The sequence below is a fragment of the Odontomachus brunneus genome, unplaced genomic scaffold (assembly GCF_010583005.1).
Source record: "Odontomachus brunneus isolate Ranch 3 - 2012 unplaced genomic scaffold, Obru_v1 Obru_scaffold_199, whole genome shotgun sequence".
In the NCBI taxonomy this organism is placed as follows: domain Eukaryota; kingdom Metazoa; phylum Arthropoda; class Insecta; order Hymenoptera; family Formicidae; genus Odontomachus; species Odontomachus brunneus.
Genome location: NW_022639649.1, coordinates 541,772 through 565,004, shown reverse-complemented (window position 1 = coordinate 565,004; position 23,233 = coordinate 541,772). Strand labels below are relative to the sequence as shown.

General features: G+C 35.4%; 4 protein-coding genes and 1 pseudogene across 4 annotated transcripts in view; all 5 read left to right on the top strand.

Moving 5' to 3' along the window:
• Positions 1 to 2,021: 2,021 nt before the first annotated feature.
• On the top strand, positions 2,022 to 5,349 carry LOC116852033 (adenylate kinase 8-like). The gene is made up of 9 exons (XM_032831992.1): positions 2,022 to 2,105; positions 2,224 to 2,320; positions 2,423 to 2,637; positions 2,707 to 2,826; positions 2,944 to 3,121; positions 3,453 to 3,571; positions 3,808 to 3,917; positions 3,998 to 4,172; positions 4,589 to 5,349. The coding sequence occupies exons 1-9, from the start codon at positions 2,022 to 2,024 to the stop codon at positions 4,853 to 4,855; spliced, it is 1,365 nt and encodes a 454-aa protein (XP_032687883.1). The 3' UTR covers positions 4,856 to 5,349.
• Positions 5,350 to 7,375: 2,026 nt separating this feature from the next.
• LOC116852032 lies at positions 7,376 to 10,808 on the top strand (annotated as a pseudogene).
• Positions 10,809 to 11,503: 695 nt separating this feature from the next.
• LOC116851994 lies at positions 11,504 to 15,124 on the top strand. The gene is made up of 9 exons (XM_032831935.1): positions 11,504 to 11,728; positions 11,967 to 12,086; positions 12,620 to 12,737; positions 12,939 to 13,200; positions 13,414 to 13,521; positions 13,598 to 13,688; positions 14,212 to 14,360; positions 14,850 to 14,982; positions 15,063 to 15,124. Exons 1-9 carry the CDS (start codon positions 11,585 to 11,587, stop codon positions 15,114 to 15,116), a joined length of 1,179 nt encoding a protein of 392 aa, XP_032687826.1. The 5' UTR covers positions 11,504 to 11,584; the 3' UTR covers positions 15,117 to 15,124.
• A 699-nt stretch (positions 15,125 to 15,823) lies between these two features.
• On the top strand, positions 15,824 to 20,368 carry LOC116852031 (the record flags this gene model as incomplete). The annotated part of the gene is made up of 9 exons (XM_032831991.1): positions 15,824 to 15,991; positions 16,281 to 16,400; positions 16,502 to 16,619; positions 16,862 to 17,123; positions 17,295 to 17,411; positions 17,482 to 17,572; positions 18,125 to 18,270; positions 18,451 to 18,583; positions 20,247 to 20,368. Coding segments are annotated over 9 exons (1,209 nt in total), but the record flags the coding sequence as incomplete, so codon positions are not given.
• A 1,080-nt stretch (positions 20,369 to 21,448) lies between these two features.
• Positions 21,449 to 23,233, top strand: part of LOC116852030 — a 4,220-nt gene continuing 2,435 nt past the window's right edge. The window contains exons 1-7 of the mRNA XM_032831990.1: positions 21,449 to 21,459; positions 21,509 to 21,674; positions 21,964 to 22,083; positions 22,185 to 22,302; positions 22,545 to 22,806; positions 22,978 to 23,094; positions 23,165 to 23,225. Coding sequence (XP_032687881.1) covers positions 21,449 to 21,459; positions 21,509 to 21,674; positions 21,964 to 22,083; positions 22,185 to 22,302; positions 22,545 to 22,806; positions 22,978 to 23,094; positions 23,165 to 23,225 — 855 coding nt within the window. The remainder of the gene's footprint in view (positions 21,460 to 21,508; positions 21,675 to 21,963; positions 22,084 to 22,184; positions 22,303 to 22,544; positions 22,807 to 22,977; positions 23,095 to 23,164; positions 23,226 to 23,233) is intronic.

Sequence of the window (23,233 nt, the reverse complement as noted above, 5' to 3'; positions counted from 1 at the left end):
TGGATGGAAATATTCTGTTCTGATTGGTGCATTTCTGAAGACGGATCAATCAGAATAGAGTATTTCCATCCAGCAAGCAATCCAGCACGAAACAAGCATCGTGTGCTGCTGGCTTAATACTTATGGCTGCGTTCGTTTTGGCGCTTACAATGCTTTGAGCATCATTTTTTAACCTTCTCTATCAAATACTAAACAAGTGATATTAATCCAATTAATTCCATGTTTTATTTGTAATATTCGTTACTAATAATGCTATTGCATTTTAATAACCACAAATGATACCGATAAATAATAGACATTTTGTAATATCTTACAGTTTTTTCTGAATTGCTAATAAATATCTCGAAATTCAACTGACAATTCAGTATGTAATCAAATTAATCTTGCGTTTCAGCAACAACTTATTATATATTACTATGCATGTGCTCGACGCTCGACGCACTTATATAAAAGCACCTATAAAGTTTCCGGTGCATGCGAGAAAATGGCTGCTACCGCCACATATTTTCACTACGTTTAGTCATAAAATTCTTTTGTTGAAAATGAGCAGAGCAAATAACATCCAATATCATCTATTTTTTTGTTACGACATTCTTTGATGCAATAAGATGCTGGCATTTTTGGTTTTACAACAGTAATTTAATGGCCACGCTGTCTCATATTGTACGTTGTAAGTACTCACACAAGTGACACGTCACACACACAACATCACATACACAAGACCGCCGCCATTTTCTCGCATGCAACCGGAAACCTTACGTGACCCACGTTCGAAACCCTTGTTAACAATCTAATTTAGTATAGACATCTGTGTATTTATGTCAATAATTTGAAGTATCTTTAATCTACAATCGTTGAATTGTACCATTTAAAAATAAAAAAAAATATTACAACCTCCCTGCTGTTAATACTTACTATTAGGAAATAAAATATCGTCTCATCCGCCGTTGAAAAATAAAGATTTGTCCGATTACGACTTCGATTGCTCGATAAAAACAATGGCGGCTTATTAGAAATTCTAAAGTTTGTCTAGTGTCATCTAGCGTGTCGCGAAGAAACTCTGATGCACCGGACGGGTTTGAGTACTCGCTTAAATAGCGTTTGAGGATACTGTAATATTTACCTGCCGTCGCCAGAAGAGTAAAAAGAAATAAATAGGGTTTGAGTCTTGGCTAAGGGACTCTTCTCTCTTTTATTACTTTCAAAATCTCCGCTACGCCTCCACCGCTCGCACTGCAAGTTCGAGATCGTGATATAAATCAATAGTAAGTCAACCGGATTTTTTATTGTTTAAGTAATACATTCAACGATATCATTTCGAGATTACATCTCGAATTTAATATTGTAAGAAGTTAAACGTAATTTAATACGCTGTACTACAGTGTGATAAAGAAAGAGAATAATTCTTCACAATTTACAATTGAAAATCGCGTGCTATTTGAATGTAAGATATATAAAAGATGTGAATCATAACCTATGTTAATTAACCAGACAATAATCAACCAAAATCGTGAGAATGAGTGATTTTGAAAAAATAACAAGAAGACCGTTGACGATTCCTCTGGACTTTGTGCCTTATATGGAAAAGCACAGATTATATGAATTCTTTTACGTAATTGAAACACATCACGTTAATTATTACTCGTTGCCAAATATATGTCGCTAACTTTAATTATATATTATTTATTTTATGTATTGTTATTTTTGTTCTCTTTGTAGCATAGTTCATAATAAGATATCTAATAATATGTAACCAAAAATATAATATTCATAGGAATTAGTGACACAATTATTAATCCAGCGACCAGAAGATCCTGTGGTGTTTATGAAGCAATGTATTCAACATGCCGTACGAAAACGAGATATTCCCAGAGTTATTCTTATAGCTCCACAAAGCTTCGGTAATCCATTAAGAGATGTACAATTGACATATTTATACTACAATATTCCCAAAGAAATATATGCGTATATATATTTTTTTAAATAAACGAAACGAAATTTTCTGTTGATGGGCAGACAGAATGGCTCTCGCGCACGTTCTTCAGGAGGAAATAGGTGTCCGTCCTATCACCTTGAAAGATCTTTGTGCTTCATCATCTGCCGACGTACGTCGTTATCAGTGATCGATTTTTTATAAAACGCCTCAGGGAATCGCACATTTATTTTTATTTCGTCAGATGAACAACACCAAATATACCTCGACAAAAAAAATATATATTTCAGAACACGTATCAATTTATCGATGCCGATGAGATCGCGATTGAATTAAAGAAAACTTTGATGTCGGGAATACTTCACGAAACCGGATGGGTGTTAGTCGGTATAATCTTGCTTACGTGAATTGAGAAAATGTTTATTCTGTTGGATGAAGCGGGCTTGGAATTATCCTGAGAGATAAATGAGCGATTCTTTTCTCACGCAGACATACCGAGAAGCAAGAAAGAAGCGCGTGCGTTGCAGCAGATCGGTGTGATACCAACTCACGTCATACAAGTCGTACCACCGAATGGCGCAAACGAGAAAAGTGATTCTGATCTGATTCATTTTAACCCCATTTTCATTCTCGAAGCGCGATCAGAGTCGATAGACATCGATTTTGTTATTTTTTTTTGCTATTTTCCAAATGAAATCTTGCAGGCTTGAATATAAAGTTTTGATTACTAATTATAAACTAATAATAAATGTTAATCTGTTCTTGGTTCAGAGAAAATAGGCAAATGCGATCAAGCTTCTCATAAATCGCGCTCGTTGTCAGAGGATGCGGAACAACTCGAATATGAGAGAACTCTTCGAGGTCTACGTGAAGCTTACGCCAATCTTTTAATTGTTAGTTGATATGGCAATTTCTTTTCTGGGAACTCGAAGGCAATAAGTGTCTTATTCTACACTGAATTAAATATTAATTTTTCCACGAAATTCGATGAACAAATAATTCCTCTTCAGGAAGTACAGGCTGCTAATAAGACAATTCAAGAGTTAGCCATAGATTGCGCGGAATTGACGAAAATTAGGAAACATTACGGTGCACCGTCGCTCTTTCGTGTCGTCCTTATGGGTCCCCGAGGATCGGGCTGTCGCTCTTTAGCCAAGCACATATCCGCGACATTCAATCTTGTACACGGTAATACTATAATTAATAATTAAAGGAAAGTTTAAATAGCCGAAAAATAGAAACTTTTTACGAATTTTTTTTAAATAAACGCATACAGATATCAATATAAAGTTCTGAACATCTAATCATTGTTTTAAGTATAAAACAATTAATGCTTATTAAAAATAAATTGAAATTTTTTTCCTGTCGTCCATGCTTTTATGCTGAGCGCGGTGCCGTCAGATATCTTTAACTGATGAACAATTTCTTATATTCTTTATTTTACATTCTTATAAACATCTTTTATCACATCATTACGCCGATTATATCACAATCTATTAGACATTTCGTATTTCTGCAGTCAATTTTAATTGCATTCTGGAGCAAGCGTGTTTGCGAGAGTCAGTTTTAGGCGAAATTCTGCGATTATACGAACACAAATGCAGGGCGATACCGAAGATAAAATCACAAATTGTTGAGGTACGTCAGCTATAATAAAACAAAACCTTTTGTAATAACGCTTCGATATTATCAAAAATTACAATAAAACTTTAACGAGTAATTCCATTTTGACTTTCCTATATTTGAACCTCGATATTCTTCTAATTCCTTGATATAAATTTAGATAAATTGAATTTATTTAATTATTTGAGTTGCGTGGCTAATATTTCAAGTTTGTTTTCAACTCGTTGCATGATTGTTTGTGCTACTTTCAGAAATACTTGCTTGGATCCGAGTGTCTTAAGAGAGGGTGGATCTTGACTGGCTATCCTATAACTGTGGAAGACTTCAAGCTGTTAGATATGATTCCTACACCGCCTAACAGGTAACATCACCTAACGAGTGTGCGTAGTAAATTTAAGAGTTTCTCGCAGTAATCAAAATTATTTGCAAAAATATGTTCAGAGTGCTCATTCTTTATGCGGAACGTGAAACGTGCAAACTGAGGCTCCTAAATCGTCGATACAACGTTGCTACAGGAAGTGAGCATAATCTCATTTCGAGTGATTTTTCGGCAACGGTGCCGGACTGCAAACTAGATGTTCACCCGAGAGATTGCGAGGAAGTCGTCGAGCGAGATGTAACCATCTTATTTTCCCCGCAACATAACTCGAGTATAACTCACGCGGAATATACGCTCGAATAATTTTATTTTTCAAGTAAAATTACTTCGAGTAAGAGTTTATTTTTTAAATCTTTGTAATTTTCATCATCTCAAACTTGACAACGAATTTTTAAGCAGTGGATCGTAATTTCTTACAAAAAAGTGTTTTTATATAAATTGTGTTGACATCATTTTTCTTCATTTATAGTCATAATTACTTTCTATTTTGCGGATGTATAGTGCCTGTTTAAACTACAATTATGCTATATTAAAAAAAAATCTAGTTTTTTATCGTTCTCTTAATGTATTTTGTTATATACTGTCGTAATGTAAATATGATTTGAATTCAGCACGTGAATTTTAACTTCTTTATTGTTAATTGCTGAGTGCAGCTTCGGGAATACGAGGAGAATATGGAGTCTATAATGAAGTATGTGGGGAGAACAGCGACCGTAATAAGCGCAATGTGCGAGAGAAAACTTGTGAGGGAAAAAGTGGAAGTTTGTCTGATGCGACCGGCACCGATCGCGAGACCCAGGATTCCGCAACCACCCTCTATGACTGATCCAATGGACGTGGAATTCGATCCTGACGATGAACCCGACCCGAGCATCTTCGACGATATTCGTGCGCCGGAGCCTCAATTTTCCTTTATTTAGCGATACACATAGACATATTAAAGTTCAAATTATTCCTGTAACAGATATACAGGACATTGTCTTAGAACAATTATTCGTAGTTTCTAAAACTTGTCGTTGAATCATGACAGACAGCTTAGTGGAAACGGGAGAGCTCTCCTATCCGTATCCCCGCCTATGGCCGAAGGATAATGTTAAACGAGGGGTGCGTAGCCCTTGACGACGAGGGAGCGAGGAAGCGGGGAAAACGGGCGCGCTCCTGTAAAATCCTGCGATCCTGGCACACGAAGCATCTCATCTTCGCGACGTCACGGCGCTTAATGTCGTATACAAACGCCAACGAAATTGGTTATGATGATATAACGTTACGTAACATGACGAGAGAGATGACGTAACGCGATCAAGGTGCCGTCAGTTTCGTCGTCATAGAAGAGACAGGGGCGGATGTAACATTCTCGTAACGCAGACACATGTCTCGAACTATCCCTATGTTATTCACACGAGTTATTCTTACGATTGAGATCAAATATTTAAAAATAAAAATCTAAGTAAATGTTTATACAAAGTAAATATTTGTATTTTAGCAACGATTTTATCTCGGGATATAAGTTGCACAAAGCTAGACTCGAAAAAAATTTATTTACTTTATAATTTGCCTCGTCACTGTTTAAACACGGGAATGTTTAAACATATTAAAAATAATAAAAATTACTATACGATTTTGTAACTGAGAAATAGATCGATATTCTGCAATAATTCATTATCCTTTCATTTCATATGCACTACTTATATTTCAGGAACTATGAAAAGTACTATTAAAATATTTGCTGTGTTTTGTAGCGAAATCTGCTATATTTTTGGCAAAATTTATTATCTTTCTTGACAAAATAGATCTTAATAATAATCGATTCCTAGACTACTAAAAATAGTAGGATTGAAAAAAATTTATGTGAAAAAAGCCATAATATTTTCTCGGTGTAGGATTCTTTCCGAATACAACATCCCTTCGTAATATACATGCCTGACTGATCACGGATTCAGATGTTGCGAGATATCGTTCAATCCATCCCTGGCACAAGCAAAGATGACGTAGATGGTGCGTCAGCCTTTTCGGGCAGAGTTCGAGCCACGGCTATCATCCTCAAGCGAAAGTCAAAAACTACCCCTCACGCGTGCTTTTCTGCACATCAATAGAGAGAAAGAGAAAAAGAGAGAAAGAGACAGAGAAAAAGAGAGAAATTACGTGTACATATATATAACATATTTCAAATTAATATTATTGAATAAGAAATTCATGAACCCTTTCCTATCTCCTGTCTTTTTTCGAGAACATTCCTATAGAGATTTTGCTAAATCTCAATTAAGCTAAAATTAAATTTAACTAAATTTAGATATCACGATATCACGATTTGTCCCAACTAATGCAAACAAAAACCTCGAAATTGTGAAACTTGATATGAATAATTACTTAGAAATTATTTGAAACTGACGTTTTAGATTTTCCTCTCTTTCTCTGCTTTACTTTCCGTAACATCAAACTTAACATTTCATTTATTTCTATGGCAAAGCGAAATAAACTCCGTTACGCGACGTTACATTGTTGTCTCGCGTGCATCAAACGGACAAATACGAGAAACACGAGGACACGCTGTCGCCGTTCAATATCGTTATCCTGGACAGCGATGAACGACGTATAACCGCGTTTAGCGAGTTCAAAAGCGCTTCATTTAGGGGTGAGGTGCATTCGAATTAAAGCCGCAGCGACGCCCACGCTAATGCCCGTAATTGCCTCAAACGTGAAGCATATTTCCGGACCAAGGACGCATAGAGACAGATAGGTCGCCAACATGCAAGGTTGCGCGCGCGCGGGAATTGTACGCCTCCACAGCAGGACTTGTTCGTGAGGGATGCGATCCTGATAGAGCCGCCCTCCTATCGCCAGGGTCGCCGTTTGTCACGTGCGTTCGTGAGAAACTCGTCGGACTGCGATTCAGCGCGTCTTCCTTATTAGGAAATCACGACTTATGCAAATCGCGCGGAAAGAACGAGTGAGCTGATCGATCTCGCAGCTGTGGCATGCGAGGTTCCTTCGAGTTGATCAACGAGACAGAACTGCGCAACCACCAGTAGTCACGTAAAATAATACCCCTGGCACGATATTGATTAAAGAGAGAGAGAGAGAGAGAGAGAGAGAGAGAGAGAGAGAGAGTCGTTTTTCATTTTTTTCCTTTTTCCAATTATTAGTGTAAGTGAAATCAATCGCGAAAAATATCGGTTGATTATTCCACGAAAGACGCGCATAAAATCGATTGTTGCGTAATCGCTATAAAGTGCGTACTGATATAAAGTGAATTATTATTTTACTAGACGTATTAAAATAACACAAATATACACACTCCTTGCCATCAAAGAATGAACAGCACGAATATTAGTTCGATGCGCAATGCATGAGCTTTCCTATTAGAATGACACACGTGAAAAGTTGAAGAGAAATGTGTACGCTTGCGTGGTCTTCGCAGAACAAGAATTTTTGTTTATTGCATGGGAAAGAACCAACTCGGGACCAATCGAGTTCTTCTGCTCATGCTTGACCTGTGGCCTTATGAACAATCGAAGTTCGTTCAGTTCCAATTCGTTCTGCTTTTCGGTATTCTCACGACATTTATTCTGTCTCAGGTACGTATCGTGGTTTCGTGCACTGAGAAAAAAATGTTTGGTATTTGTAACTATAATATATAATAATCACATGCAGAAATAATCATTATACATTATAGTCAGTAAAAACACTTTTTTAAATTAAATTCTACTATAATATTAGTGATAATAATCCCTTATATACTACTGTTACAACCATTTTCGTGTTAGCACAACCAAAATATAATTGCATGTGTGTGTGCAGCTTGGAGTATTTATTACTTCGAGATGCACGGCGGATCTTGTCCTCAAAGTTCTCCTCACCACTTTCATCCTTATCACTAGCATGATAAAGTACATTTCATTCTATGTCATTGGCGAAGAGGTGAGTTAGCGAATACTGTCATTCCTTTATTTTCGTCCAATAAGCTTTGAAAAATTAGCTTTTACATCCACCAACTACTCTTTCTTCTCTTTAAATTTCTCGTATCGATGAATTTTATATGGACAGCCAGGAGGTTAAATGTTAGTATTAAAAATTAAGAACTAGAACATTGAAACGACAGGTGAAGTCTCTCATCGAGCAAATTCAGCGTATCTATGATGAGTTAAGAGACGAGAAGGAAACCGCTATCCTGAACGAATATGGGAACAAGGCGAGACGCTATACTTCTATACTCACAGGTGAGGTGACACGTTATGATTTTTGCTGACGTGCAAGTTATACATTCCGAAGTCAATTAACAAATTCCAAATTCTAAGCGCAATTACATTTTCTCGAAAATATTTGTATCTCTTTGTTTCTTTCTTTCTAGTGCTTTCTACCTGCGCTTTCTTTATTCTTTGCCTGTCGCAACTCTGGCCACGCATTCTCGATATAATTCTGCCCACAAATAGTAGTCGACCGATCCACACGTTGCGATTCATAAACGAGTACTTCCTCGATCAAGAGAAACATTTTTACTTGCCTCTGCTGCACGCGAACGCGGCAATTTGTATATCTGGCCTAACGATGCTTAGTACCGGAACGATGCTGATGTCATATGGTCAACACATCTGCGGGATGTTCAGAATTGCCAGGTGAAGAGAGTGAACGACGTGTTTTCTTGCGTGTCTTCTTTTAAAATTATTAAATTAAATTATTAAATTGTAAACATGAATATATATAATTATGTACAAAATTATGTATCAAAAAATTGTACCTCTGGTCAATTTTATATGAATTAAAAAACTTTGAATTGAAATTAATTGAAATTTTTTTAAGATTATTTCATAAAAAAATTTTACTTAAATGGGATCGATGCTTAAGTCTTAAAAGGTCTTAAACAATTTTACTAACGGTCGATACTTTGAGATATTCTCATCAAGATTATTTTTCCAATTGATTGTAGCTATCGCATTCAGCACGCGATGAAGCTTATCGAATCGTGGCCACAGAACGAGAAATCCACCTACGAAAGGATAATTTGTGCAGTAGATATTCATCGCAAAACTCTGCAGTTGGTATCAATCCAAATACACGCATAAAATCAGTGCACTGATGTTCCCTTTTACATTTTAAAGGTCCGCCGAATTTTTAATGTCCACATTCACGCTGTGGTTCTTCCTATTGATAGGCGCCGGTGTGATTTCCACGAGTCTTAATCTACTACGAGTGAGTGCCGTCTATGTAAAAGAGCACATGCATACGCATACACACTCGCGAAATCGTGTTTCAGATCTTTCTGACGTTGTCGTCTGGATACGACGTCGAGGAAATGACTATACAAATTATATTCTTGAGTACTCAGTACCTGTACATGTTCATAGGCAATTACATCGCCCAAAGAATCACGGATCACAATAATCAAGTGTTCATCACCGTATAAGCGACTTTTACGTGACACTCGTAGAATAATATGGAAATAAATTTATATAAAAGAAAAAAAATTAATGTTCTCTCTCCGTGTATATACAAGGTGTCCCGCCATTATCTCTTAAAGACGGATTCCTGTGGTAATTTGAAGAAAAAGAGCCTAATGCAAAAATGTCGAGGCTATAATACTTTTTAAATTATAAACAATTAAAGTTAACCAATTATATTGGCTAAAGTATGCGCGTTCAGGTACAGTATAACACACAATGGTACAGAGCCTTCTTGAAATAGTTATACGTAAGTAGTATACGTAAGTTTTACTGCGCAGGTTTAATCATACTATAAAATAACTGCGCAATGAAAATTACGTATACGCAAAAATTTCAAAAATAAGAGCCCAGGTGCATGCATATAAGAGAGAATTTACATAAGATATGAAATTAGTTGTAAATCCCTGAAAGAAATGTCAAATGCGTGACAGTTGACTGATTCTCATAAATGTATTGTGTAATATTTTATTCATAACATTTTAACGAAATTGTTATTAATTGCGATATATTTATTTAAATGATAGAAAAAGCAGATTATTATTACATATATTGTTGTATGTATAAACTTCCGTATCAATATTTGGAAAAGGGACATGTGCATGCACCTGTACCATTGTGTGTTGTACCGTACCTGAGCGTGCGTACTTTAGCCAGTAAAATTGGTTAACTTTAATCGTTATTATTGTATAATAATATAATTGTATAATTTGAAAAGTATTATAGCCTTACCATTTTTGTATTAGGATTTTTTTTATTCAAATTACCTTAGGAATCCGCTTTTAAGATAATAATGCGGTAGAGACACCCTATATGATGAAGAAGTTACATTTCCATGAAGCTTTTTATTGATTCATTGGTTTTGCTAGTCATTTATTATATTGTTACTTAGATACAATATACGGTGGTACATGGCTCCTTTAGAAATTCAGAAGATGATACTGTTCATACTGCAGAGAGGAACTAAGACTTACAATCTACAGGTCGGTGGCATCTTCGTAGGATTCTTAGAAGGTTTCGCAACGGTAAGAAAAGATTGCGCACCGTGTGGTCAGAAGACAGAAGCCCTACGCTCCAAAACATCACGCTATTTAAGATAATTTTAGCACCAATACAATTATTTTTTTATAACAATTAAAAGTACCATTAATAGTAAAGATTATGAAGGTAGCGCTACGAATATTAGTCACGTTATGCTTCCTCCAACTTTTTTTTCTTTTGTTTATTATGTATGCGTGTACGCACGTTTTATTTCATTTATTAAAGATAAATCGTTCTTGTAAGTTTGAAATATTCACTTGAAAATTATTGTCGGCACGTTTTGAAACGGATAACCTCGTGTCGGAAGAGCGCGATAATTAAGGAAACAAATGTCTCATTGCAGTTGATTAGCGCCACAATATCTTATTTCACTGTTATTTATTCAACGCGACAGTGATACGGATATCTATCAGCAACGTAACCTACTAGCAAAATAGTGAGAAATAGAGAATTACTAAAATTATTAAACTTGCAGTATCATTTATCTCTGCTCCTAGTTAGGATACAATCAGGAGAAACATGGTTAACTTACATGTTAAAATATACATTTACATACATATATTATTTTATGTATTTTTGACATGTTAAATAAATATAGATACATACGCTTTTCAATTACTATCTGATATTGCGGGAGATAATATTAGCACAAATCGCAGATCGTGGCTGAGCGTCAGTCCGGAGATGAAATGTGACCTATCAGCACTCGTGAAAATGACACAAGTGAAATAGTGAAATAGTAGAAGAGGTACGAATGTGCTCTTGCGCGTTCCCCACCTGAACGAACCACCTGAGAAAATTTCTACTACTGGGAAATCGATCGCTTAATCGCAGCTCTTACCGCCACAATATTGGCGAAACACGAATGTTGCGTTCTCACAGTGGAATTTTATAGCACAACAGTTGTATAGAAATTACTCCAAAATTGGTCAATTTGCACCAGAAGAAATATTGTAAAAGGAGTATGTTAAGAAATGCTTATTCGCGACGAACAGAAGAGGAGGGAATGCGAAATACCATTAAATTTAAGAAGAATTGTCACCAATCATTGTCAATGGATTCTTTTGTGCTATAAAGTGGCCAAATTGCCTAATCGATTGATGGGAGATAGAAGGGGATGAACGCGCACGTTGAATTCCCTGCGGCCAAACGTATGTGAAACTTCGAGTAGAGATGATCAGTATCGAGGTTCAGTACTTTAGTGTCAGTAAAAATCTTCTACTAGCTATCGGTCTGTGGCCTTATCAACAAACGAGGATCACTCAACTTCAGTACACATTATTCCTCTCTATACTGCTGCTCGCCATCATGTGTCATGTATGGCATAAAATTGAAATAGTATCATTGCATAATAAATCGTTATATCATATGATTACCTGCAAGTTTTTTTCAATTTTACATGCTTTAAATATAAATGATCATATACAGAAGAGGTCTCTTTACTGTTATATTACATTTTGTATCATAATTATACATATACAGTATTGTTTAGATATTAATTTTTAAATAATGCTTCCTAGTAAAACATTTCCACGAGAAAACTTCTTGATTGTAGTTTACAACGTTTATCACCACAGAATGCACTCTAGACATTGTCATCAAAGTGTTATCTTCTATGTCAATTTTCTTGAATTTCGCAATTCAGTACTCCTCGTTTCGAATGAACACCGCAACCGTGAGTTGACTCTTTATTCTCTCTCTACTTATCCATGTAACTAACCCCATTACAAAATAACATTTTATACTGTAGTATAAAGGTGATTCTGTTAAGATTCTATTAAAAGAAAATTTTTGTGGTTGAAGAGCTTGACAAAGTGATGATTTTGAGATAGGAGAAAGCAATGTCCTGTAACGGTTTCTTAAGGACGCCTAGCCTTTTCGTTATTTAGCATTGTGCTTGACAAATACGTTTCCACGCTTTGTTTTGATCTATTTTTGAGAAGTTTTTGATCTGTTTTGATTTATTTTCAGAGAAGAAAATAAATAAAGTACAACAAAAGTAGATCAGAATAAACCACGGGAAGCTTTGTTAGACACAATATTTAATAATAAAAAGATTTCTAGGAATTAAAAGAAGTGTCACAAAACATTATTTTATCTTAAATTAATTCCTTTACCAAGCCTTCGTATTATAAAAATTTTGTAACATTCTGACAGAATCACCCTGTGTATAATAATACTTAGTATAATAAGTTGTTGAAACTACAGGTCAAGATTGTATTGGAAGAACTCCAACACATATGCGGCAAGATAAAGGATGAGAACGAACTTGCTATTATCAAAAAATATGGAAACATTTCAAAACGTTATACAGTTTGGCTCACAAGTAAAATGAAGTCATACTACGTCCGTTATTAATTACAATTACTCAGAATAACTATGATCATTATTGTTACAATAGTATTAGTATATTCGTTTCCCTTTTCTCTACACACAGAATTAATTAATCAATTCTTAAGCGATTGTTTTTAAAAAGTTAGAGGAGCATACGAATCATGCAAAGTAAATTGTGTTTTTTCATTTTTAGCATCCGCTATTTTCGGCGAAATTGCTCTTATCTTGATTCAATTTTGGTCGAGCATACTCGACTTCGTTCAACCAAGAAATGAATTCAGGTCACGCATTTCGCTGTTCCCGATGGAATATTTTGTGGATCACCACAGATACTTCTACTTAATAATGCTGCACTCAAACGCAGCTGTTTGTATAGGCATTACCACAATGCTAGCAACAGGAACGTTATTCATCGCGTGTCAAAAGTGCGTCTGCGGACTGTTCATGGTCGCCAGGTAAGAAAGTAAGTACAGAGATTTCAGAGGAGATTATCGCAAACAAAATAAATTAAAAATAAATTTAAATCAAGAATATTTCTTACATCATAACGTAATAAACGAAATTTTTATTAGAATTTGCTATTTCAGACCAAGTGATAGTTTTTCTTTTCGTGAAGACAAAGATACATTCAACGACACAACTATGTAATAATGACAGACTACTTGCAGTTACCGTATCAAACATGCGATAAGCACCAACCAAGTCACACCGAGAGGCAGAAATCTGACTTTTTTGAGGATCACTAAAGCTGTAAAAGTTCATCGGAGAGCTATGAAGTTGGTATTTACTTATAGTATAGTATAGTATTGCACTCATGACATGTAATAGTGAAAAGTTCTTTCATTCTTAAAGATTCTCCCAATTTCTGGTGACTAAATTTGAGGTGATGTTAGGCACAACGATATTGTTCGGAATAAGCAGTTTCAGTCTCAACCTTTTTCGCGTGAGTCTTCGTCTTTCGTTCTTTAATACGGTCGTAGACGAAAAAACTGTCCATAATTTTCGGGAGGAGTCTGCAAACTCATCCGTATTATTTAGTGAGATAATTTTCTGTTCAAAAACGGAATTTTCCTATTGAAAAAGACAGAGAGTTTATATGCAAATTCTCTCCAAAAATTAGGGACAATCTTTCTGTCCACGGTCGTATATTTTCAGGTAAATTCTAAATAGCAACATGTTAAGCGAGACATTTGAGAGTTTTATGTTGCAATTCTAAGCAAATATACGAGTAAATCGTAAAATCGCAGCTTATGAAAAAACAAAAAAAATCGTATATATTTACGAGTAATTATACGGTCCGCATAGAATTGCAGATCCATTCGTTCTATAAGTTCTTACAAGTCTTACGAGAACAAGTTACGAGTTTTACGATTTTGTTTAGAATTGCAGTATTAATCTACTAAAAGTGTAGAATCACAATAAATCGAGGCAATATATGAGAAATGTAATGTGTTTATGTCACACAGATCTTTTCGATTGCGTCATCGAATTGTCGTAATATAAAGGAACTGATGTTGTCCGTTGGATATGCAGCTATAATCGCTATGTACATATTCTTAGCCAACTATATTGGGCAGGATCTTACAGATCACAATAGAAGAGTGTTTATTACAGCGTAAGAGACAGATTCATGGAGAATTTGATGATATCAATCATAAGATAACAAATGCTTCTTAAGGAGATGGTAAACATAATGCAGTTTAAAAAAACGATTTTATAAATAAACAAATTTTTTTGCTTTCAATACAATATTTCATGTATTGACATTACTATTTTCACTCTCTAGAAGTATTTGTAATTCTATGCAGACAAATAGAAAAACAAATAGCAAACTACGAGACTGCATTATGTCGGCATCCAGCATCTTTTTAGAGATATTCTATATTCAGAATTGTGAGCAATTAATTGATAATTAATTAATTAATTATCGTTAATTATCGCTCGAATTAATCGTCAATTAACTTACTTGAAATATTTATTCAAATAAATTGGAGGCAAAAGTAACGTAGCTCTCTCAAAAATCAGTCGTTAATAATTACTTAGCTTCTCGTCTTCTTACAGATCTCGAGTTACCAATTTATCTTGTCTAGCTAATAATTCGCAGGTACAACGTTCACTGGTACAAAACACCAGTGACCGTGCAAAAACTGATACTGTTTCTATTGCAACGAGGTACGAAAGATTTCACGCTGAACATTGGTAAACTGATCCACGTATCATTAGAGTGTTTTGCCTCGGTAAGAAATTCTATCGTTTATCATAGAGAAATCGCTTAAATATCTGTAGCGTTTTCAGCCGAACAACTTCTCTTTCACAGCTGGCAAACACATCGATATCGTATTTCACCGTACTCTACACCACGCAAAAATAAGGTACTTCACGATTGTTTAAACGTATCTGTACATTTCCGCATTTATACCAAATGCAATGGAGTTTTTAGAAAACATAAGTATATTTACAAAAAATAACAGCTAGCATTGCATCCTTTCCCCATACTTATTAACATTCTGACCAATGACACGTTAAAATTGAGAAAAAGACGGGATTGTATAGCAGTGCGCTTTCTGAGGAACACAAATTACCTCACAAATATATTCTAAGTAACATTGCATCTCTTTCAATACATGTCGATAGATATATTATTTAAAAGACATGAGCAACGAGAACTGGGCGAGACAAGCTATCGCCTGAAGATCAAACGTAACGTATGAATGCTCATACCGTAATGTAATACTGGAAATAGCGACATCGAGAAGCGTCGAATACGCTTGCGCGGTCCTGGCGCAACAAGTGTCCTCAAGGGTGCTTTTTTTTATGGGAATATACCATCTGGGAGAATTATTCTCTCTGGCAAATCGATCGCCTAATCGTCTCTCTCTTTCAAATGACGTGAGTGAAATGCGACTGTCGAGCCCACACGGTAGTGTTTCGCGCGATATATTTACATTAATTTAGGCAATATCAGATCAATTTCGCGCTATAAGTGAGACACAATGAGTAATGAAAGAAAATGAGACAAAATGAATGAAAAGTAAGAAGGGAGGCATACACCGTCGTCGACTTCTTCGAGCGGCTTAAACGTTCGTCGAAAGTAGCGGAGAAATGATCAACGTAGAAGCTATATACTTTAGATTCAGCAAAGATCTTCTGGAAGCTATCGGTTTGTGGCCAAGCCGGCAAACAAGACTCGATCAACTTCGATATGCTCTCTTATTCGGTATTCTATCAACCGTCATCGTGTTTCACGTACGGCGCACTGCTGAAGCAATATTATTATGTGACAAATTACCGCATTACGATTAAGAGCCAACGATTAAGAGTTTACTTTGCTAAATTTACAAAATATAAGTATTCGCATTTATTAATGTTACGTTACGATTTTCACACCGCGACTATAGGAAGACTATTAATAGACAATAAGTATTGATATGCGATCTATTAAACAATTATTGAATAATGTTTCACGATTTCTAATTTATCAATGGAGAATAGGGATCTTTTAGCGCGATTTTCTCGACAAAATTGTTATTTGCAGTTTACAACATTTATGACCGCGGAATGCACTTTGGAGTTAATCGTCAAAGTTCTCGCTTCCGTGTTCATATTTATAAATATCATGATCAAATACAGCGCGTTCTGGATGAATACCGTATCTGTAAGTTAATTTTTTTTATCCTGTTTGTCTATATAAGTAGTTTTGATGAATTTGTTTTCAGAAATAAAATTTTTTAATAAAAGAAATTATTGAAACTGTAGATCAAGAAGTTAATGGAGCAACTTCAACGCACATGTGGCGAGCTGAAAGACAAGAATGAGATTGCCATCATGCAAAAATACGGGCTTATCTCGAGACGTTACACTATTTCGCTTACAGGTCAGAGTTTAAGAAATGTCGAGGCCTTCGTCACAACGTGAATCATACTTTCCGCTCGTGGAAACCTTCACGGAACTTGTAAAGTTCACACATAAACTACATGGAGAAAAAATTATAATTTTTTTTTATATAAATTCCTTACTATTTTATTATAAAATTCTTTTCGTGTATCTCAAATTTGAGTCAATGTATATTGTAATATAAAAATAATCGTCTAGAGTTTGTATATTTTTCTTTTTCAGCATCCTTCGTTTGTGGTGAATTTAGTTTTATTTCGATCCAGTGTTGGTCGAGCATTCTTGATATTGTTCAACCGCGAAACGAGTCCAGACCTCATGTCATAGTTTTTCCAATGGAGTATTTCGTGGATCAGCAAAAATATTTCTATTTAATCCTCTTGCACATAAACACAGCCATTTTCATAGGCGGTATCACAGTACTGGCGACGCTATCGGTGCTCGTCTCGTGTCAGGAATGCGTTTGCGGAATGTTCACAGTTGCCTGGTAAGAAAATGGGAATGACAGAATAACTATTGATAATTAGTTTTTTACTGATAACTGAGAACACGTTTTTTTTTTTATTTTTAATCGAGATACCTGCCTAACAAAATTAATTATATGTTAACCTTAGCTTAAACAAATCTTAAACAGATTTTTTATAAAAATTACTTGTAGTTATCGTATCGAACACGCAATGAGTACCGACGCGCTGCGGAATGTCAGTTTGAACAGCAAAAATCTGATTTCCCACGGAATAATTAGGGCCGTGGATATCCATCGCGAAGCTATGAAGTTCGTATTTAACGGATGACGTATTAATATGGCGTGTCATGTATAATGAAAAATTCGCTTGCACTTAAAGGTTATCCAAATTTCTAATGTCGAGGTTTGAGGTGGCGTTCGGCTTTTTAATAATGGCCGGGGTGATCGGTTTGACGCTTAATCTGTTCCGCGTAAGTTTCGGCTCATATTTTTGAATGTGCTTTTTCGCACAATTTTACACGATGTTTCTTTAATAATAATAGTAATAATGCTTTATTTTTATGCTGGGATACGTAATTATCGTATTTAACTGACGATTAATATAAACCAATTCAATTGGAGTCCGTCAACTGGATTTGGAATTAGAAGTCCAATTCAATTGACAATTGATTTGGACAAAATCAATCGAAGACTATTCGATTGGCGGCTGATTTAAACGAATTCAATTGAACGACTTTTAATTAAATTTGCTAAATTAAATCGTTGATTAAACAGTCTATCATTAAATTTGTTAAATTCAATTGTTAATTGAAGAATCTTTGATTCTCTCCGCTCATATCAATCATCAATTAAACACTTTTTGATTGTTTTTACTTGGATCAATCATCGCAATTAATTGAATTGAAGCCTATTTGTTCAGATCAATTATTAAACTGAGAAAAAAAACTATAGATATTTTTACAACTCTACACCAAAGTTAACAGATCTCCGCGTACTTTTAACGTGTAATTCACACTTGCTAGGTCTTTCAGGTCTTGTGCTCCGAGTTTAATATCGGGGAACTGTTTTTACCTACTGGGTGCATATTCCTCATTATTCTATACATGTTCATAGCTAACTACATTGGGCAGGATCTTACGGACCACAACAGTCAGATATTTACTACCGTGTAAGACACATTTTCGTCAGATAGCGATATTTATAAGTGAGCAGCTACTTGGAAAATAATTACGTCAAACGCGGAAATTAACAGCTTTCGTGAAATGTATATATGTCAAAAGTGTTCGGCTCACAGTTTCTCCACTTTTCTCAAGTTATTTCCGTTCGCTGCCTAATCGCTGATTCGCAGGTACAACGTTCCATGGTATGAAGCGCCTTTGCACGTGCAGAAATTGATAGTGTTCCTTCTGCAAAGAGGTACCAAGGATTTCACTTTGAGCGTAGGTGGTTTTTTCAATGGATCCATGAAATGCTTCGCCGCGGTAAGGGAATTGTGCGTCTTAGCAGGGTCCTTATTTTGGACGCGCACACTACCATCAAAATGTATAACTTTGCTTGAATCTCCTTTTACATGTTTTTCACTGTACTAACAAGTAAACCTACCCAAACGTTACACTTCCATTTCTTTCTAATTTGGCACAAATGTAGAAGTATACAAAATATTTAGGTCATATTTTTTCATTTTGACCCACTTTGAATTTCGCGAGTAGTTGATAGCTTTTTAATATTCTCACTCCTATCATCAACAAGTGCAACAAAAATGTATGTTCTCTAAAAAAAGGCATGTAACAGATTTAATTGTTGCCGCTTTTCCGCGATACTGATTGGTTTTCTCGCTTAGCTCATTTCATGTGGGCTGCGGCTTGCTTTGTGTCTCTTCCTGTCTCTCCTGCCTCTCCTGCCTCTTCCTGCCTCTCCCTGTCTCTCCCTGTCTTTCCCTGTCTTTCTCTGTCTCTCCCTGTCTCTCTCTCTGTCTTTCCCTATCTCTCACTGTCTCTCTCCTTGTCTCTCCCTGTCTTTCCCTGTTTCTCCCTGTCCTTCCCCGTATCACTCTATCTTTCCTTGTCTCTCCCTCTTTCCCTGTCTTTCCCTGTCCCTCCCTGCCTCTCCCCGTTTCTCCGCGTCACTCCTCGTCTCTCCCCGTCTCTCCCCGTCTCTCTCCGTCTCTCCCTGTCTCTCCCTATAATTATTAATTAATTAAAATAAATTTTAATTTAATTTAATTTTTATTTTATTTTTATTTTACGTTTTTTATTAACTACATGGCGCGCGCGTAGCGCGCGCATGTATTGTTCTAGTAAGAAATAAAACTGAATATAAGATATAGGTGTTTGTGGTTTGCTGATTATGAATATAAGGTCAAATGTGAAAAATTATTTGTATAAATAATAAAATGATTAAACAAAACATATGAAAAGTTGAAAAAAATTATTTATACAAATAATTTCTCGATTTGGCCAAGATTCGGACCATTTTCTATTAATTTAGCACAGATTTAAAATATTTCGGTTGGAATCTCGGCTAGACAAATTTAGAATGGTTTATGTCTCAACTATGCCGATTTTGTTAAAATTATTTAATTATATCTATTATATACCGATTTTGTAAAATTATTTAATAATATCTTGTATTCAATTTTATTTCTTATACATTTTTGTCGCACTTGTTGACGATAAGAGTGAGAAAATTAAAAAGCCATAAACTGCCCGTGAAGTTCAAGGTAAGTCAAAATGAAAAAATATGATCTAAATATTTTTTGTACTTCTACATTTGTGTCAAGATCGGAATGTACCTTTTGGGTATGTACCTTTTAGGTTTACTTGTAAGTCACGTCATTTAACACGTCATTTAAACGTATTAAATTATAATTTACATGTCTCAAACGTATTAAATGACATTAATGATTTAAAATTGTAAGAAACATGCAGAAAGAGTTTTAACCAAATTACACGCTTATGAGTGTAAAAATAACACATTTAGATTTGAAGCGTATCGAATGCTAAATATATTATTTTTTATACTCAAGCTGATACGACGTTTGTACAAAAAACCAAACCTTGAAATTAGAAGGATATACTAATGTGCACTATGCGTCCAGAATAGGACATCAAGTCGCGCGCGTCTCGAACGAGATCTCTTTTGCAGTTGGCGAACACGTCAATATCCTACTTCACCGTTTTGTATTCTACGCAGAGATAAAGCTGTTAGAGTTGCAATTAGTGATAAAGCAACGGTGGATTTCCCACTTGCTTATACAAAAAAGTGCATCGTAGAATAATTTAATCGATCTTAAATATGAATATTAATATAAGGTTAGAGTCGTATTGTATGATCAAATTAATATTATTTCAATATCTATTAAAATATAATTATCTTATCATCTTAAGCTAACATTTTAGTAGAGTTAACATCCTATTTTTCAATAGAGAAAATTACTATAATATTGAGTAGTTATTTAGACGCTCCTGAAACTGAATAATTATTCAATATTATTTCCACGTTAAAAAATTAATTTATTACAGCAATATTTTAGTAATAACAAAATTGACTTTGGTGCTATGTAAATAGTACTTAGCGAGGGATGTTTCTTCTCAGGAGAGAAATGTAATGTGTGCCTGTGGGCGTTAAAGTGATCGCAGCTCTGAAAAACGACAAATACTCGGTAAATACGCGGCACTTTTATTACAGCCGTAGGTATTTTTTGTTTTCGCGGAAAATAAGCACCGGTACATCTCCGCATTTACACCAAATGCAATGGAGTTTTTAGAAAACATAAGTATATTTACAAAAAATAACAGCTAGCATTGCATCCTTTCCCCATACTTATTAACACTCTGACCAATGACACGTTAAAATTGAGAAAAAGACGGGATTGTATAGCAGTGCGCTTTCTGAGGAACACAAATTACCTCACAAATATATTCTAAGTAACATTGCATCTCTTTCAATACATGTCGATAGATATATTATTTAAAAGACATGAGCAACGAGAACTGAGCGAGACAAACTATCGCCTGAAGATCAAACGTAACGTATGAATGCTCATACCGTAATCTAACACTGGAAATAGCGACATCGAGAAGCGTCGAATACGCTTGCGCGGTTCTGGCGCAACAAGTGTCCTCAAGGGTGCTTTTTTTTATGGGAAAATACCATCTGGGAGAATTATTCTCTCTGGCAAATCGATCGCCTAATCGTCTCTCTCTTTCAAATGACGTGAGTGAAATGCGACTGTCGAGCCCACACGATAGTGTTTCGCGCGATATATTTACATTAATTTAGGCAATATCAGATCAATTTCGCGCTATAAGTGAGACACAATGAGTAATGAAAGAAAATGAGACAAAATGAGGGAAAAGTAAGAAGGGAGGCATACACCGTCGTCGACTTCTTCGAGCGGCTTAAACGTTCGTCGAAAGTAGCGGAGAAATGATCAACGTAGAAGCTATATACTTTAGATTCAGCAAAGATCTTCTGGAAGCTATCGGTTTGTGGCCAAGCCGGCAAACAAGACTCGATCAACTTCGATATGCTCTCTTATTCGGTATTCTATCAACCGTCATCGTGTTTCACGTACGGCGCACTGTTGAAGCAATATTATTATGTGACAAATTACCGCATTACGAATAAGAGCCAACGATTAAGAGTTTACTTTGCTAAATTTACAAAATATAAGTATTCGCATTTATTAATGTTACGTTACGATTTTCACACCGCGACTATAGGAAGACTATTAATAGACAATAAGTATTGATATGCGATCTATTAAACAATTATTGAATAATGTTTCACGATTTCTAATTTATCAATGGAGAATAGGGATCTTTTAGCGCGATTTTCTCGACAAAATTGTTATTTGCAGTTTACAACATTTATGACCGCGGAATGCACTTTGGAGTTAATCGTCAAAGTTCTCGCTTCCGTGTTCATATTTATAAATATCATGATCAAATACAGCGCGTTCTGGATGAATACCGTATCTGTAAGTTAATTTTTTTTATCCTGTTTGTCTATATAAGTAGTTTTGATGAATTTGTTTTCAGAAATAAAATTTTTTAATAAAAGAAATTATTGAAACTGTAGATCAAGAAGTTAATGGAGCAACTTCAACGCACATGTGGCGAGCTGAAAGACAAGAATGAGATTGCCATCATGCAAAAATACGGGCTTATCTCGAGACGTTACACTATTTTGCTTACAGGTCAGAGTTTAAGAAATGTCGAGGCCTTCGTCACAACGTGAATCATACTTTCCGCTCGTGGAAACCTTCACGGAACTTGTAAAGTTCACACATAAACTACATGGAGAAAAAATTATAATTTTTTTTTATATAAATTCCTTACTATTTTATTATAAAATTCTTTTCGTGTATCTCAAATTTGAGTCAATGTATATTGTAATATAAAAATAATCGTCTAGAGTTTGTATATTTTTCTTTTTCAGCATCCTTCGTTTGTGGTGAATTTAGTTTTATTTCGATCCAGTGTTGGTCGAGCATTCTTGATATTGTTCAACCGCGAAACGAGTCCAGACCTCATGTCATAGTTTTTCCAATGGAGTATTTCGTGGATCAGCAAAAATATTTCTATTTAATCCTCTTGCACATAAACACAGCCATTTTCATAGGCGGTATCACAGTACCGGCGACGCTATCGGTGCTCGTCTCGTGTCAGGAATGCGTTTGCGGAATGTTCACAGTTGCCTGGTAAGAAAATGGGAATGACAGAATAACTATTGATAATTAGTTTTTTACTGATAACTGAGAACACGTTTTTTTTTTTATTTTTAATCGAGATACCTGCCTAACAAAATTAATTATATGTTAACCTTAGCTTAAACAAATCTTAAACAGATTTTTTATAAAAATTACTTGTAGTTATCGTATCGAACACGCAATGAGTACCGACGCGCTGCGGAATGTCAGTTTGAACAGCAAAAATCTGATTTCCGACGGAATAATTAGGGCCGTGGATATCCATCGCGAAGCTATGAAGTTCGTATTTAACGGATGACGCATTAATATGGCGTGTCATGTATAATGAAAAATTCGCTTGCACTTAAAGGTTATCCAAATTTCTAATGCCGAGGTTTGAGGTGGCGTTCGGCTTTTTAATAATGGCCGGGGTGATCGG